The sequence below is a fragment of the Rhea pennata genome, chromosome 17, assembly GCF_028389875.1.
Source record: "Rhea pennata isolate bPtePen1 chromosome 17, bPtePen1.pri, whole genome shotgun sequence".
Classification (NCBI taxonomy): domain Eukaryota; kingdom Metazoa; phylum Chordata; class Aves; order Rheiformes; family Rheidae; genus Rhea; species Rhea pennata.
Window position 1 is genome coordinate 3,685,900 of NC_084679.1, and position 18,379 is coordinate 3,704,278.

General features: G+C 40.7%; 1 protein-coding gene across 2 annotated transcripts in view; it reads left to right on the forward strand.

Moving 5' to 3' along the window:
• The first annotated feature begins 1,623 nt into the window (after positions 1 to 1,623).
• Positions 1,624 to 18,379, forward strand: part of ATP2A2 (ATPase sarcoplasmic/endoplasmic reticulum Ca2+ transporting 2) — a 49,417-nt gene continuing 32,661 nt past the window's right edge. The window contains exons 1-5 of one of the 2 annotated variants that reach the window (XM_062590213.1): positions 1,624 to 1,998; positions 3,062 to 3,079; positions 3,171 to 3,253; positions 11,010 to 11,114; positions 13,923 to 14,061. In XM_062590213.1, coding sequence (XP_062446197.1) covers positions 1,881 to 1,998; positions 3,062 to 3,079; positions 3,171 to 3,253; positions 11,010 to 11,114; positions 13,923 to 14,061 — 463 coding nt within the window. In that variant the 5' untranslated portion in view covers positions 1,624 to 1,880. The remainder of the gene's footprint in view (positions 1,999 to 3,061; positions 3,080 to 3,170; positions 3,254 to 11,009; positions 11,115 to 13,922; positions 14,062 to 18,379) is intronic. The other variant, XM_062590214.1, reaches the window with a different exon arrangement.

Below are 18,379 nucleotides of genomic sequence, written 5' to 3' on the forward strand. Positions count from 1 at the left end.
GCCCCCTCTCTCAGCTCTCTGGGCTGCTGTCATGACAGAGGTGGGGCAGCCCCACACTCAGCCTTTGGCTAGAGGGGGCTCCCGTCATGACAGAGGTGGGGCAGCCCCACACTCAGCCTTTGGCTAGAGGGGGCTCCCGTCGTGACAGAGGTGGGGCAGCCCCACACTCAGCCTTTGGCTAGAGGGGGCTCCCGTCGTGACAGAGGTGGGGCAGCCCCACACTCAGCCTTTGGCTAGAGGGGGCTCCCGTCGTGACAGAGGTGGGGCAGCCCCACACTCAGCCTTTGGCTAGAGGGGGCTCCCGTCGTGACAGAGGTGGGGCAGCCCCACACTCAGCCTTTGGCTAGAGGGGGCTCCCGTCGTGACAGAGGTGGGGCAGCCCCACACTCAGCCTTTGGCTAGAGGGGGCTCCCGTCGTGACAGAGGTGGGGCAGCCCCACACTCAGCCTTTGGCTAGAGGGGGCTCCCATCGTGACAGAGGTGGGGCAGCCCCGCACTCACCCTTCGGCTAGACTGTCGCGACAGAGGGGGAGGCAGCCGCGCTCCAGGCTGCCGCTCCTGTCACGACACGCGCCGAGGGCAGCTCCGCGCCAGCCGCCCGCGCCGAGGCGCCTCCCGCCTCCTCAGGACTCCGGGCGGGCGGCGGGCAGCCCCCGGCCGGGCCGCCGCGCTGTCCCTCGGGCACGAGGCGCGGGTTGAGGCCGGGACAGAGGGCGGCCGCGGCGGTTCACGCCGGGTCAGCCGGGGCGGGAAAGCGGCCTCCCCACCTGCAGGCCTCTCCCACCGGCGGAGCGGAAGCGCCCGCGCCGCCGCATGCGGCCCGCAGCGCCCGCCTCCTCCTCCCGCGAGCAACGGGCCGGAGCGCAGCGCTGCGCAGCGCCACGCCGGGCGCCGCCGCCGCCGCCGCCGCCGCCTCAGCGCCGCGGGCGGGGCCGCGCCTTGGCCCCGCCCCGCGGCCCGCGCCCCGCCAATGAGCGGCGTCCACATGCCGCGGCGGCGAGAGGGGCCCGGGCGGCCCAGCTCCCGTAAGTTACATTAGAGCAGCCGCCGCCGGTGCGCGACCGGAGCAGAGTGGGAGCCAGCGGCGAGGCGAGGCCGGGCGCGGAGCGGGGGGGCGGCGGCGGCAGCGAGCGAGCCCGAGCCGTGTCGGTGGCGGCGGCCTGTGCCGGCGAGGGGAGGATCGGGCTGCCGGAGGGGGCGATTCGCGCTCTTCCGGACTGAGGCGAGGCGGGCGGTGGGGCAACCGGCGCCCTCTTCTTCTCCCGCCGCCCGCGGAGGCGAGCGGCGGTAAGGCGCGCCGTTATCGCCCTGCACGGGGGCGGCTCGCAGCCCCGCGGGGCGACGGGAGAGGCCGCTCGGTCGCCTGGCCGCGGCCCGCCCCGCGCAGCCCTCCGCCGCCGGCGTCGCCGAGCCCCCCGTGCTCGCACCCGCCGCCCCTGAGGCGAGAGCGGCCGCGGGGGCCCGCGCTTCTCCCCTCGCTGCCCGCAGCCGCCCGCCCGCGGCCGGGGGACGCCTGAAGCCCCGCTCCTCGGCGCCGGAGAGGCGGCTTGGCTCCCTCGGAGGGGGGGAGTGTGGGGTGGGAGGGGGGTGGAGGCTTTTTTTTTTTTTTCCCTTCGGGCGGCTTTCGCCTTTTAAATTTTTTTTTTTTTGATTTTTTTTTTGGCCCCCTCTCGCCTGTTGGGCAGAGCGGGGCGCGGAGGCGGGCTCGGGGGGCTGCTCTCTGCTGCCGGAGAGGTCTATGGTGATAGCACGGGGGCGGCCGGGCAGAAAGCGAGGCGCCGAGGGGGCTGAGGAGGGGGTTCGCCGCCGCGCCCGCCGCCGCTGAGGAGGAGGAGGAGGAGGAAGAGGCGAGGCACCATTTGCTGCTCCCTGCCCCAGCCATGGAGAACGCTCACACAAAGACTGTGGAGGAAGTTTTGGCTTATTTCGGTGTCAACGAAAGCACCGGGCTCAGCTTGGAGCAAGTGAAGAAGCTGAAGGAGAAATGGGGCTCCAACGGTAGGTGCCGCGGGCCCCCCCCGCCGCGGGGATGCTGCCGCCGGCAGTCGCCTCCTCGCCCCCTTTCTCCCCCTCCCCCTTTTTTTTTGTTTTGTTTTTTGTTTTTTTTTCCGCCCGTTTTTCCTTTTCGCGGGGCCCTGCCCGAGGCCTAGCGTGTCCGGGTGTGCAGAGCCGGCATCTCTTGCAGGACGCGGAGCGAGGGAAAGAAGATGGCTGACTGGAGCTGCACCGCGTGGGTTCCGCGCCCAGCCCGCGCCGGCGGGGCTGCCTTGGGAGGCAGCGTGTCACCCCCTTCCCCTTCACGGCGGGGCAGCTGCCATTATGAAATGAAGCGCTGTTTTTCTTCCTTTTTCTTCATTTTTTTTTTTATTTTTTTCCCCCTTAGTCCATCTTGACTTTCATTTTTCCCTGCTTTCCAATTTTATATTCTTCTCTAGAGTCGGGGCACAAAATTCATCTGAATCTTTTTTTTTTTTTTTAATCTTCATTGTTTAGCCTACCTAGTCCTTTTTGAACTCTGTGTCATGGTGTAAGAACAAAAGGCTAGGAGAAGATTTTATGCGTGGCGCTTTTTTTCCTGCTGTAACACCCCTTTCGTGCCACTAAATCTAGTAATGGGGAGATGAGAAGAGAGCTGAACTAAGAAAATACTCTCAAATTGAGAAAATAATTTGACATATTTTGGACGAAGTTGTGTGGCTTTTTTGGTTTGTGTGTGGGTTTTTTTTTATGGATGTGGAGGAAAAACCTTTGAAAAGCTTTCTAAGCCTTTGACCCTTTGTGTGCAGCAACAGCAGAAGTCATGCAGCTCCTTAGAGTGATGACTTGGCTGAATTATAACCCTGAGCAGATTCCTGCTAACCTGCATGTTAAATGCAAGATTATCAGACCTATTCAAATGTTAGTTAAAAGATCCCCCTTAATGGGGCTTTTAGTAGGGTGCTCATATCCAAACCGGTCGAGTGTACAATTCAGAAGCAAGATCTAGTGGATACCTTATAAATGTGATAATGTTTCTTTAATTTTTTTTAACATGCTTCCTGGAAAAATCTGTGATCGACAGAATTACCAGCTGAGGAAGGTAAGCAGGTTCATGCAATCTTCTGCAATTCCTGTCAATAATTCATCATTTTCTTACGTGCATAACTAAGTGACTTTGTTACATATTGCAGGAAAAACCTTACTTGAGCTTGTGATTGAACAGTTTGAAGACTTACTAGTTAGAATTCTGTTGCTGGCAGCTTGCATATCTTTTGTAAGTATGAACTGTTTTTATTTCCTAGGCTTCTGTATCTCAGGCTCACGAGCAGTATCTGTTCCAACTTAAATGAACTATGCACAATTAAGTTATTCTGAATTTTCTATCAAAAGATAGAAGTGTAGGATGCAAATTAAATTGCATACTATTTCTTTAATTGTCTTGTGGAAGTTTTTTTTTTTTTTTGTATGCTGAAAAACACTTTGAAGTATTGCATGAGTTAGAACTACATAGCTACACTAGACAGGTATTAAAAAGTATTTCTTATTCAGCACAGCTTATTGACTCGAGGTGGGATTTCCCAATGCTTTTGTTGGCTTTAAAAACTAACCTTGAGTAAGTAAGCATTTAACTGGTCGTTCTTCTTGCCTTTGAGTTAATCGTTATCAAGCTCAATGTATAATCATTGGAAGACATTTTTGGATGCAATGCAGACTGTAAATAGAATTTACATGGCGAATATTCCAGTTGCCTTCCCTTCCTGATAATAGCAAGGTGACAGTTGTTGCTTTTGACAGTGACAAGAATGATGACGGCAGTGATGGCACCATTGTTGACCAAATTTGGTAACTGACCTTTGGACAGTCTAGTCATAAAATGGACATCTTGCCTTGCGTATGGGATTAAAAGAACAAGAACACTAACTTAATTTTTAAAATGCATGTGTAGCCAATGTCTTTATGTAATGTGTAAAGGACGTGCATTTGCTGATAAACTACACTCCGCCTTTGATTCAGTTCTCCAGAAAGGGAGGTGAAGGCTTGCATGGTTTGAGGAGCTGGAGAACAAAGTGTGCAGAATATTAAACTGTTTAGGTAGAAGTAAAAGTTTATTGGACTTTGTCCTGGAGTTGTAATTGACTACTTAAAAAAAAATGCTAGAGCTCTTAAAGGGGAGGGGAAAAAAGGGTGGAAATTGTATTGATGCTTTAGCTAAAGGTGAGATAAGGGTGATGGACAGAGCAAGCTGAAGCTACTCTGTGTGTTTGGTGGGGAGGAAGGGGAGATGGAGCAGGGTCTCGCGGTGGTGCCCCTGGTTGCTGCAGTATACTGTGTTGCTTTGTCTAGACCAAGGGGAGGCTTCAGCTATCCCCAGACTGACATGTTTCAAAGCATTTGCCTTTTGGTATGCATGTACTGTTACCCCTGAGCAATGATTGGTGGCATTGATCTTGACCATGGAGGCAGATGTGCTTTACTTGCCCTGCTATTTCCTGGGGAGGAAATAAGGCCGGCCATAAAAATTTAAATAAATGGTTTACTCAGACTTTTCTTTCTTCTCTTCCCTGTTCTCTTCTTCCAGCAGATGAAAAGGAGATGTATTTTTGTTTCTGAAAAGTTGGGAATGATTTTCTCATTTAATGAGATAAGTGACAGTATACAATTCTGTTAGCCTCTCATTCCCCTTTACGTTATTTTTGGTTTTGTTGTAGCTAAGTGAAAAATGACTTCACCTATCTTTAAGTTTTTACTGTTAAATCTGAATATTCAGTATGATACTAAACTGACAGGTCAAATAGCGTACACAGCCGAGCACACTTTACAGAGTTCATTAGCAACTAGATTAAATTCCTTTCTTTAGTGTGTTTAACTTTTACATCCAAGTAAGGGGAGACTATAGTCTAATGGGGTAGAGTAGATTTGGGTTCTCTGCTCTTCTGCCAGTGCCCTGTTGTGTGACCTTGGGCTACTACTTTGCCTTTGTTATGCCTCCTGTTGAAGAGTTATGGCTACCCACTGTAACAGTAGGTTGGGAGAAGTGAGCTTTTTTTCCTCAAATATATTTTTAATCAAATATAGAAGAACAGGATGTATTTTAATTTTGGGACTTTGAAAAGCACTTCCCTCATTTTTCATCATTTTCCCTGTTCAGAAGATGATTATCTGTTGTTTGTTTTTCTTAGGATTTTGACACTTTTTCTTGATAAAAGCATATTAGAGGCGTTTGTCATAGCTGTAAGGAACTGCTGAGTATGTTGATATCAATATTTTATTGCTGTAAAATCGGATATAATTAATATGACCTCTGGTATTTCTAGAAATGCTTGTATAGAGTGTGTAGTGATGTTAGGCTTGTGGACAGTAATTGCTTCCTGAGAATACTTGAAAATAAGATATAAACACTGGAATTGTGTATAAAGATAAGATTATAAATTATGCTAAGTCAGTCTTACGATGGAACCACTTAATGCTAAAGGTAACTTCAATGTGTTTATTGTGCTGTCTTTTACAAACCTTAGACAATTCAGTTTTGCAGTTTGTACTGTTACAAAGCATGCAAAACTCCCTGTACCTTAAGTATCTTGGAACAGGTAATTAGACTTAAAATGGAGTCAGTCAAGCTTGTGTTGGTTTCGGATATTGAATAATAACAATGTGGAGCTTCTCTTTAAGCTAAAAATCAAGACTTTTTTCTTTTCTTGAGAGCAGCATCAGTTCCTACAGAACCACATTACGGAATTCAATGTGCTGACTTTCATTTAAATGACAGCTTTTTAGTGTAATTCACTATTTGATAGATCTTAAACCACAGTACTTGAGTAGAAGGTGGGGCATTGTATCGCATACCAACAGAGGTAAGATTGGATAATGTCTCTTGTTGGACATAACTGTCAAACTTTCCAGTGAAGACTTTTAGGCCTGGTATACACGTAAAAGGGAATTTTCTTGAAGATTGCTTAAATAAGTAGCTCCATTTCCCTTGAATGACAGTGAATGAGGAAAATGGCTTACCAAGGGTTTAAGAAAACAAATGCCCCCAAAAGCCCAAAATTGTGCAAAGTCTTTGAGTTGGGGTGAGAGGGTTGGATGTTGAAAACAGGCGTGAATGTAACATTGACTTTAAGTGTGTGTGTGTGTGTGTGTGGTGGTGTGTTTTTTTTCTGTCAATTAAAATATGTTCCAATTTGGGTTTGAGAAGTCAAATTTTCTGAAGATTTTATTGACAATATATATTGTGATGCTAATGGCAGTGGATGTACAGTGCATGCTTTCAGAAAAGACGCTGGTGCACATCTAATCTTTACAAGTCATTGCTGATAGGACGGTATAGCAGAGTTCTTCACTAGCTCTACACTGCCAAAATTAAAAACTACTGAACTTAGAGGCTCAAATATGAGTGGTCTCAAGGTATATAGGTTACTATTTTGTGACATGTTTGGGCTAGGATTTTAAATCATATTAAAAATTTAGTGTTGTGATTACCTATCTAGATGTTAAAGGACAGATATGGTTGTTCCTGTGCAATCATTCATACACATTTTCCTGTAGAAATGTTACATTCTTAAATACTGTATGAACTTCCGTGTTCAAAGTGCGATTTGTGTCCTCTAGCCCTACATCCCTTGTCAGGTATGTGTTGGTAAAGTAAATCAGACTAATGGCTGAATCTATAACCCTGTTCGCAGGGGTCGTATGCACAGTCAGCATATGTTAGCTGTAGATGCTGTGTGCTACCTTCCAAGTCAGAACTGCTGTTGCTAGCTAGCAACTCTTTAAATTCTTAAGACTGCTGATTTGTTTTTTTTCAGTATCTTCACTGGCCTTTTTTAAGGCCAAATTTTTAAGAGGAAAAAATGTAAATTGTTTCTGATTCTATAAATGGCTCTGTAGGCTTGGGCCTTGCCTTAGTGTTCTGTTGGAATATGTGAAACTCCTCCAGAGAGTCTGTTGCAGCAGTTGATGGGCCTTCGTAGTCTGACTTTCTAGGTGCAAGCGAAAAGATGCTTAATTTTACATTAAACATTTTACATTCTTGCTACTTTAGCAGCATGTACTCAGATCTGCAGTATATGCATAGTTGCCCTATAAATGACTCTGGTTGCAAAATGCTCCTGGTGAACTGGTGTAGAATAATATGTTGATAAAATACGTATGCGTTAAACTAAGTAATGGATGCTTAACCATGCAGTACTACATTTGCATCATTCTTCTAGTGAACTTTCTTGGACTAGGGGAACTGTAGGTTAGACCTTCTATCTAAAACTTGGAAGTTTTAACTCTTCTAAATAGAAGATTCTGAGAGTAGTCCTATTTATTTGAATTATTTGTTTAATGCCTAAGCTAACTTGGTGAATGTTCCAGGAATTTCTTCTACTAGATAGTAGATATTCAGACTAAATCACAGCATACAGTTTTAATCTAAACATACATATGTTGATTATAGCTTGTAAATTAACGAGAATATAGCCTAGTCTGTGTTTAGAAAATGAACAAAGTTATTGCTGGAGAGGGTAAGATTTGCCAGTAAAACGATTGCAGGCTTTACCCTAAAATCACCCAAAAGCTGCATGTTAAGATTAGCAGTAGTGAGCGTGTGGCCCAAGATAAGCATTGCTGTAGTATGTTATGCTGGCATGCTCTTAGTTAAACTCAGAATACTTAGTAGCATCCAAGATGCAAGGGTGACAAAACTGCGACTCCGTTTTAATAGCTTTTTAGAAATTTTTTAATTTTAAAAAACGGGTGCCATATGTCTTTATTTTCCCTTTTTGCTACGTTAAGAGCACAGCAAGTGTTTACGTATTCAGAAATACGGAGTAGCATATCTGATGAGTGCTTACAATCTGCTAACTCAATAAAATTCTCAATTTCCTTCTCATTTATAACTGAGCTCCTTTCTTTTTTTTCTGGAATCAAAATGAAAAAACAGAAAAGCTTGTTAGGTTGCTGACAACAAAATGTTCACTTCTGTTAGTGGTAAGTAGGTACAGACTACTGGGCAATGGATTTTTATCTTAAAATGTCTTTGTTCTAATTCCATTTTTTTGTTACTTTATGATAAATAGTCACCTGAGACAACTTACCTCTGTGGCTTATCTTGGAATAGAGAGATGCTTAATTTGTAGAAGCACAAAAAGCTAAAAGGGCACTTCTGTTCTCTTAACTGTATTGATTGCTAATCTGCTTATTGCTAGCTTCTGCATTCTACCTCTGCCTCTTTTTTTCTATAGATAACCATGAAAATTAAGTGCCTTTTGCCTGTCATAACATGTTCTTTGCCTTAGTGCTCTGCAGGTTCATCCAATTATGCTCTGATTAAAATAGGCTTCTGCACACCATAATTCTAGGAAGATAAAAGCAACCCTAAATCAAATATGCTAAATGGAAGTTGTCCTCTAAGCTACTTACTCTGATTGCTGATATGGCAATATTACGTCCTGCTGTTAGTTATTTCTTTTAGATTTTAGGCTTGCATTTCTCTTAACCTGTTGTTTTATTCTGTTTATGATGATTTTTCCTGACTATGTTATCTGAACAGTACACTGGAGATCAATGATGTGGTAATTAGGCTGTTACACACATGAATCCTAACATGGTTAGGACTAATATACAGTGGGGCTCTTCTGAGTAATAATCAAAGATCCTGTATCGTCAACCTCTCCAGGATCTTGGGGTATACTAATGTAAACTTCTGACGTCAACTTCATGCTTCTAGGTGTTCTCTAGTGTCTACCCAGGCCTCAGCATATGATGTTCTGTTGTCACTGAAAACATTAACTAGTACTTCTAAGCTTAAATGGTTTGCTATGTATTCCTTGTTCTACTTCTTTTCTGTATTTATTGTGTTTTGGCTGTTGTTTACAGGCTGCTGTCAAATAACACACATAGTACAGTAATAGATCAAGTTTATTACAAGAACCCTAAATGGAATGTTAATACAGCTTTAGTCTGGTATAGCAAAACCAAGAATCACATGTATTTTGTTATTCATATGACTATTTATTAAAGCATTCTAGAACAGGATCTGTCCCACCTTTAACTCTATGGAAACTTTTTTAGTTTTAGTCCTGTTACAGTTTGATAATTTTGCCAGAACAATAGCAAAGGTCTGAAATAGCCTACCAGATTGGTGCTGACAGGATTTCTGATCTAAGTTCTTCTGATATTTTTGAAATAATGGCTGATTGAAAGATTCTTTTAAAGCTTATTTTTGGTTCTCCTTGACATAGCTAGATCTTGTCTTTGTAATTACTTTTCTTAGCTCTTAATGTTTCAGGCTTTCTTGATGTTGTTTCACAACTCAGGTGGTCTTCGATCTTTGAAGATTATAGTTTAGTACTATGTAAAGCAGATGTTTTATTCCAGTTAACCTGGCAAATACCTGCTCTCTTAACATTCTTAAATTATTGAATTCACTTGCTCTTCTGGAAACAGAATTGGCTCTACAGGATTCCAGTAAGGAAAGGGAAGAAAGAAGTAGATGCTAAGCAGCTTTTTCTGATGTGCTAAAACTAGAGTGTACCATTAGCCATTTTTGTAGCTTCATTGGAGGCAACAATGCTGATGTAGAGTAAAAGCTATTTATGGTATAAGGGGTGAAGCATAAAGTGAAAAGTACAATGTAGACTGTGCTCCAGCAGGTCAAACAGCACAAGCTGTTATTGTGGATGCAGTGGATTAGTACTGTAGAGGAAGGAAGAAGCTTTGGGATGTAGAAAATGTAAGAGTTCCTAACTTAAGTCCCTTCTCCAGAGGGATTACACAGACCCTCAATGTTGCATTGTCAGTTGGAGCATTTCAGTTATATTAATCATAACCTGGGTCTTACAAGTTTATTCTTTTGTAATAAAATTTGTTGTTGTGCTGGATTTGCTTGACAGTTTCAGTTTACTGCTTGAGGCTTTCATGCTGCTGCTCCTTCTTCCCTTTAACATCCTGGAGTGTTTCACAATTGAGCAATAGTTCTGAGCAACATGTTAGTGGATTACGGTGCTTGCTTTAGTAACAGTTTGCTTGCTGCAGTCTTCTAGTGATTCAGAGTGCTGTTGCCTGACTGCTGGCCTTAATTATCTCAACACGTTGTTCCTATTTACTGTCACTTTTCAGGCTTCCTGTTGCTCAAGATGCTGACAAAAAAGATCTTCCTCTCTGGTCATGTTAGCTTGACTTGACTTCAGTAACTATAGAACTTTTTAGATGGGTAAATGTCAAGGCCTCTGCAGTCTCCAGAAACCAAGTGAATGACGGAAGCCTGAAACTTAGAGTGCAATTCGAAAGCAAATAGATTTTCAAAAAATCTCTTCGGAGCCTTTTATACAAGATCTCTCTCTCTCTCTCTCTCTCTCTCTCTCTCTCTTTTTTTAAACCACACTTCAGAGTTTTATCAGCTACTCAACTCAGAAGTCAACTTCTAATGTGATGGCCCAGTTCACTTAGAAGCTTTAATAGCTCGCCACTTGCATTTAAATCAACACATCCTTATTTTTCAGATCTACTCACTGAAAACATCTAAAGCTATTTTTATTTGTATGCCTAACTAAACTTCCCATTAAATAGATTAGTTGTTCTTTATGAAAATAACTTAAGTCAGATTCTGAGTATGCATGAAACTCAGTCTTGCAAAGCTGTGGTGTTTTAAGTGCTTGCAGTAATCAATTTGAGTCCTGTTTTAGACAGTAAGGAACAAATTTTTGCAACTTCTTAGTGCTGTAGCCATTGTTGCATCAGCTTCTGCTTTCCCTTCATGAACCAAAAGTAGTAATGTGCTTTCAAAATAAAGAGCTTATTTCTTTAAAAGAAGACCAGGCTTGTGAATGAACTCTGCACTACTTCAGTAAAGATTTTTTTTTCTCCTTTTTCCATTGCGTATTGCCAACTTGTTCATGTGCTACACCTTGGAAGATCGAGGGTTTTTTCAAAGTCATTCAAGTCTAAAGAATTGAAGATACAGCTGAAATATATTGGGTCTTAAATATGCAAGTTGTCAATGTAAATTCCTTTAGTAACTTAAATCCTCATGTTCTCTTTCACAGGTCCTGGCCTGGTTTGAAGAAGGTGAAGAAACAATCACAGCATTTGTAGAGCCTTTTGTAATCTTACTTATATTAGTAGCCAATGCAATTGTGGGAGTATGGCAGGTAGGCAGATATCTTTACAATGTCGAATCTCAAATGCTTTCGATTTTTCTGGTTTAATAGAAGTGCTTGTACAGTGTAGCGTCAGGTGCTTCAAACAAGGCAAGTAATGTATGCTGTTAATTTTTAATTCTTCAGAATCCTTGTACCATAAAGATTCTGGTCAGAAAATGTTGACTTAGTGAAAGCTTTAGAAGTGTGGCCCATGAGGCAAAATGCTTAATCCATATGTTTGGTCACATGCTAAAAAAACACATTAACAAAACAGTCCAGAATAAAGACCTAAATTCAGGAAATGAGTCAAATGTTGAAAGGTTAAGAAACCATATCAGTTGGTTCAGTTTACAAACAAAATTTTTTAATCTCAACTAAATAACAAAGGATAGGATGCTTACTATAAAGTTTCTTGTGGCTCTTGTTGATAACATGCTATGTTTTAATAAATTTATTTATACATATAATACAATATTCTTCCACTTTGATTACTATATTACCCATTACATGTATGTGTAAGATGCATGCATGTCTATAAAAAGTAATTCTTTTAAAGACTTACGAATTTCACAAACTCTTCCTACATTATTGTCTGTGTGATATATTAGATGGATTTTTAAAATATTATTGAGTAGCATGTTCTGACACACAAAAAAGTTATATCTACAATTTTGTTTTGCACATTTGATCATTTCATACAGCATAAATCTTAGTGTTGAATTTTTGCAGTGGAAAAATACTCTTAAGATTTTATGGTAACTTAAGTACTTGGTAAATTTCTTTTAAATGACTAGTATTAATGTGATTACTTGCTAGCTTAGCAGGTTAGGTTTAAGGCTTAAGAAAAGAAACTGTCCAAAATAACAATGAAAATTAAGAGAAGAAAACCTGTTACTAAGTTTAAACATGTTAGAGAGGAGTGTGCACACTGGAAACTACCAGAAGTGGCTTTCAGTGGGATTGCTGTACATTAATACTTGCTGCTTTGTGCTGCCACTAGTAAACTAGTTGAAGACTAACCCTCAGAAGATTCGTTTTTAGTAGGATCTAGCTTTCTGTGCAACTGCTAGAATAGGTACAAAGGAAGAATAATGCAGAGGGAGGGAAGGAAGCAGTGCCCCTTTAAGTGATATCTTCCTGCACAGTTGCTTTACAGGTTTGAATAGAATTAAACTAATGCTTTCACATAACCTGAAATTTGAATTGTACATGTAATAATTTGGAGCACGTAATGTAAGATAAACATATCTATACAGTTTGTGAGCTTTTTGCATAGTTGCGTACCCTGCCAGAGGAAGCCACTAATTTCTCAGACATGATATGCAAAGAATCTCAATATATATCTACATGCAGTGAACTTAGTCTGTACAACTCCATTTCACAATTAAATGAGTCATTCACTTACTTTAAAGGGCATGGAAAATAAGTCTCAGTACATAGTCTCCACCCACAAATGTATCTGTTTCTACAGGTACAAGACATGAGCAACTGTGAGTCATGGCCTTAACTCTGCCCTCCTCAACCTTGCCTTTCATGTGCCCTTCTCCCAAAATGCCATCTTCTAATACTTCAGTGGCTGGCAAGATAATGTGTTGCAACTGCCTTGATCTCCATCAAACAGCAAACGATGCAATATGGCCTAACACGCTGAGTGGGCTGTCCTATCTGAATCACATTTAATTCTTCTTCTTCTTTTTAAAGGAAAAATCAAATTCAATTAACCTTTCATTTAAGGGACTCTTTCTCTGGTGTGTGCGCTTGCTCGCGCTCTCTCTCTTTCTCTCTCTGGTGTTAAGGTTTTGCCTTATGTTAACTCTTAGTTAATCTAGGTAAGAGCACTATCAGCATTCTTGTGCTGGAGAGCAGAATTAATTTGTCTAGTGGAATATGAAGCTAGTATTTTAGGACCTCAACTGGTACGTCTGCATTACCTGGCACTGAGTTGTGCCATGTAAACATAAGTCCTTTGAGATAGCTTTGGTAATGTTGTGTGAGCTGCAGTGTCACGGGGAAATATTCAACATCTTACCCTTTGAATTTCTGAAGATTAAGTGTCTGCTTTGGCATGTCTTTGAGAGTTTTTTTTTTTTTTTTTAATCATCTGGAAAGGTTGGTGTGTTCTTTAAAAAAAAAAAAAACCACAGGTATTCTGAAAACTGTTTGTACTCTTAATGTTATCTATAATCATCAGAATTGTGATGGCATCTGTACTTGTCAGTAGGTTAGGAAATGAGAAATAAGTCACTTCTCTTTAAGTGGGAGAAGGAGTAGTGATAAGATTTAGGTTTCTTCCGCTGTCCTCTGTCTTGGTAGCATCAAGATGTTGACTGCAGTCTCTGGTAGTGCTTAGCTGAGAGAACTGCACTTGACAAGACCTTTTTATTTCCTTAAGCACTAATGCAATAGCCTTCTCATGTGTAGTGACTCATCTCAATTTGTAAACTGTTAAAGATTCTCAGGAAGAAACTTCTAACGTATATGATTTCATTTCACTTAATTTCACTGAAATTAAGTTGATAATATGCTCTTGGAGGAATTTTGAAATATAGCTGTAACAAGACACAGTGAATGCTTGATGGGAAATGCTGCAGAGTTTGAATAAAAAACTTCTAGATTCTGCCTACCCACTAATGTCTAAATTATGCTGTAATGGTTTCCAGTTCGGAACCTCATAATGAGGTGGGTCACATCATTCTCTGTGTGAATAAATTTAACTGAGCAGTCAGCAGTATTTATATGGTGCTGCACTTGATCTGATGTACTTATTTTTCCTTGTCGTTAGGACTTTAAAAATTACGTATTTTTGCTGTATTTCAGGAAAGAAATGCTGAAAATGCTATTGAAGCTCTTAAAGAATACGAACCTGAAATGGGCAAAGTATATCGACAAGATCGAAAAAGTGTACAGAGAATTAAAGCAAGAGACATTGTCCCAGGTGATATTGTAGAAGTGGCAGGTAAGGTTTACTTAAGTAGTACATACGTGTACTGTGATACATGTTTGATGTATGTTTTAAAATTATTAATGGTCTGAGGCCCTGGAGGGGATTTTCAAAGAAACTTAAGTGTATGCTTTACTCAGGAACAATCTTGCTTCTATTCATCTATAATTACCTTAAATGTGCATTTGTGCACTGGGGGATTGTTTTTAAAATTGCTACTTTAACTGGTAGATCTAAAAGCAAATCATCTTAATTGTAGTGCAGGTTTTAACATTTGTCACTATTCTAAAGTTTTGTTTTCTGAATTTAGACTTCAAAATGTTTAATAGAAAACAGATTAAGTTGTAACATAAAAAACAAGGAAAAATATTTTTTTAATGTGTTTGCTTTAGTGAATGTAAATATTTCTTGGTTAGTTGCATTTTATCCTTTATTTAAAAAAAAAACAGCTGTTCTTTTCAACTTCTCTACAAACTTCTTCCTGTCGTCTAAGCTAATATATGTGTTATATTATCTGATGTCATTATACTCTCATTCTCTTTCGTAATTCCATAGTGCATCTGTTTTGCCTGTTGCTCTGTTGGAGACCGCAAATAGAGAACTGGCTATACAAAGTAGAGCTTCCTATTTTTCAAGTATAAGCATTTGAAATTCTATTTCTTAAAAAAAAAATCTCAAATGAGATTTTTGCATCATGATTTTTAATAATTAGGTTTGCCCTAAAGGAGGTGCTTTTATGTGGAAGGAGTGCAAAAATAAAAGTATTGGATGATTCAGAAATATGTACCACTGTATTTTTGTGGTATTGCCATGGCAATAGCTTTTCTCTAAACTAGCCTGGTCAGTGACTTTTACGTAGGAAGGAACAAACTAACAAAAACATTAAAGTAGGTGATTCTTGTTAAATGTCAAAAGTAATTGCATACTTACTTTGTAGGTCATTATCAATTGTTAAGTTTTTCCCAAAGGAACAATCACTCAGTTTAGGTTGTACATCAGACTTTTTCTGCTGGTGTCACTTTGCTTTTAGAGGTGGTAGCTGTCTCAGGAGGAGATAAATATATATCCTTAAACTTGACTATCCAGCTATTTTAATTAGCAGGCAAAGAGAGTATGCACTCAAAATGAAGTTGGTTTTGGCTGTCTGCCCAGCTTTCATTCCCTGAGAAACTTTGATGTTCCCTAACCTTGTCCCGAGCCTCTGTTTTGTACATAGGATGATTTAATTGCAGCAACCCTGGCTAGGGTGATTATGAGTGTGTGTGAATCTCATGAAGGCTGAAGCTAGTTTCCTCTTAGTATCTTTTGGTGAAGAATGAGGACAAATACAAAGTGCTGACAGCTGAAATAAAGGGTGACTTGTGATACCATGTCACTTACTCTGCTGTTTTGCCTCACTATTTCTACTTCTGGAACCATGAAGTCAATTTTACATCCATGACTTCTCCAATGCTATTTTATTTCAGCAGCTGAAACTTTCTGCATCATCTTGAGGCAAATAGAATTGTATAAATTACAGACTTTGCAATAGGCTTCTTGTCCAAATCACTGTCCTGATTTTAAATGCTACCAATAGAATGGCAATTTTTGGGAACAATGTTTCTGTCATGGGGAATATGTTGATATTTGTACTTTAGTACTCACAGCAGTTTTGATAGAAAGGCAGATGGGGGCTGGTCTTTTGTACTGATTTGGGGTATCTCACTAAGGGAAAAAATGTTGGATTTTGCTCTGTGAGGTGGCTAGAGCACAGAAAAAATGTTCTAGTTGATTATCCATTTCAGAAATGGTAAAGGGATAGCTTTTTCATCTTACAGAATAAAACAGGTCTCAAAGTTGTACATCAAATACCTAGGGGATGTGCAGGCTTTTACTTATCTTGCATTGTATTGTCAGTATCTATAAAAATCAATTGCTTGACTTTAGACATCTCTTGAAAGCCTCAATCTGAAGGCAAGAAATGATTTGAAAGCAAATCACTGACTGGCGTATCTATAACACTAGGCTGTCTTTAACAAACCTGGCACCCAAATTTTAAGAGTACTGTTGCATTATTTTTTAATCTACTAAGAACAGTGTTTGATAGCCCAACATTTCTGAAGGAATTAAAAAGACACATTTTAAAGCTAGCATGCTCAAGTAGAGAAATAAAAATAATCTAACTTGTATTGTTGTCATTTCTTAATATAGGTAGTCTACCCTGTTGCTTGACTGAGTGTTTTAAATAGCGTGAGCTTCTACACTTACGCTGGGTGGGTCAAACAGTCCAGTCTTAAATACTCTGTAGTCATCATTTTTTCTTACTGGCAAACCCTGTTTCAAGCAAATACAGCTTGAAGTGAAGGTGACTACTTAAATGTTATGTTTATCCTTATAGATGATGTGGATATTTAGATACAGAAAATAAGTGCTTCAGCATAATACGAACTCTGATATTGAAACAGTGCATTCTAACTTGAAGATAGACGATGATGAAATTAATAGTTGTGTCAAACTTGGAGAAGCTCCTGAGTAAGTAGAGAAGAGCAATACAGTGTGTACCAGTGTTAGTGTCAAGACCTGGAGGTGAGAGAGACTGTGTGCGTGCCTCTCTTTCAAGTGTAAGAGTACTGCGATGGCCTTTGACATGGTGTTTGCAAAAAGATGACCATGTAGGGAAGTGACAGAGCACTTCATACTAGGATACATATCTGGGTATGGAATTCCAGGCAAAGTGCCAATGACATTTGTGTGTCCAGGCAAATATCTTACAACTGAGTGGTGTAAATAACCAGGTGATGGGTCTCTCCCCCATGTTGATACCTAGTTTTGAACAGCTTTCTACAGGTCTTCATTACAGAGTAATTATGTGCAATGCTGTAGCAGCTTTATTTTAAGTAACTCTATTTGAATCTGCCAGAGAATGCTCTTGCTTGTAGAATTCCTACTGTGGACTGGTATTGCAATTTATTGGGGGGGGACGACCCTACCTCTTTACATTGTTTTACACTCTAAGAGTTCCTTGAGAGCAAGTTACAATGAAATATTTCAAAAGTTACTTGGTCTTTTTAGTAGTTTTCAATCATTTAAAGATATTTGAGTTGCTGAATGCATCCAAAAGGCAATACAATAATGGTTTATACTATTACTTTTCATTCTGAATGATTGGTATTTCCAGAGTTTGGCTTCATTCATTACATACACTGTTCATTCTTTCTTGTGGACTTCTAAAATAAAGCTACTAGAAGAGACTTTTTATTGTTAGAGTAAACAGATGCTGTGGTTTGTGGGTGGGGTTTTTTGTTTCAGTTTTTTGAATTGGAAGTAATAGGGGGAAACTGCAGTAACACGGTTACCTACAGTAAATATGCAGTAACTTCAAGTAAATCAGATTACGCTGCAAGTGATAGATAGTCTGCTGTCTTATTTGGGGGTCTTTGTGCATACAGATACTGCTGAACACTTGAACAACTACTGCTTTCTATGTCTGGTAGCTAACAAATTCAGCATAAATGCTGTCTTAAAAATTTACAGATGTAACAGCAGACTTCACATGGGCTCCAGCCATTCAGACATGGACCACAGACATTATTTCCTTGCCTGTATCTGTTTTGGAAGACTTTCTTCCATTTCCATTTAAGCAGAGTTGGTAGAAAACGTACTATACAATCAACAGACTCCTTGGATTGAGTTGGAATTCAGGGGTTTGGGATGTATGCCTTGAATTTGTTTGCTGACCTCTGGTGGGTATAGTTTTCAGGACTCTGGTGTTTAAGAGTTACTAAGCTACACTGTTTATTTCTTAGAATTGATGAACTGAAAAAAAATTCAGATGCTGTCCTCAAATGGCTTTTCAGTTTGTCTGTCTTAAAATGGATTATAACTCTGCTATAAAAGCTTAGTTTCTTGGAGGATGCACTCTTAAATCTGTAGCTCATGGCAATCCTAATAGATTGAAGGTGTCGTTTGATGCTTTTTTTTTTTTTTTTTTTTTTGTCTTGGTTAAAGAAACATTTTTAAAAAGCTTGAAACAACTTTGCCTTGATTCTTAGAAAATACATAAGTTCAGTTTGACAAATTGGGATATACTTGTCCCAGATCACTTTTTTTGAAACAATATGTTTGGGAACCAAAATGAACTTTGTTCACTTTTACTTTTTTCTGTCTAAAATGGTCGTCTCCTTATTGTATGTATTTTTTTTTTAATATTCATTAGTCTTAATCTGTAAGTGAACAAGTTGGATCACAAGAGTCCCTCTTTCCCTGAAGTGCTGAACAATGATTCCTATCATCCGCTGTTACACGTGTGGGTACTCAACAGCTTCATAACACGCATGGAGTTCCCAGAAGCTGT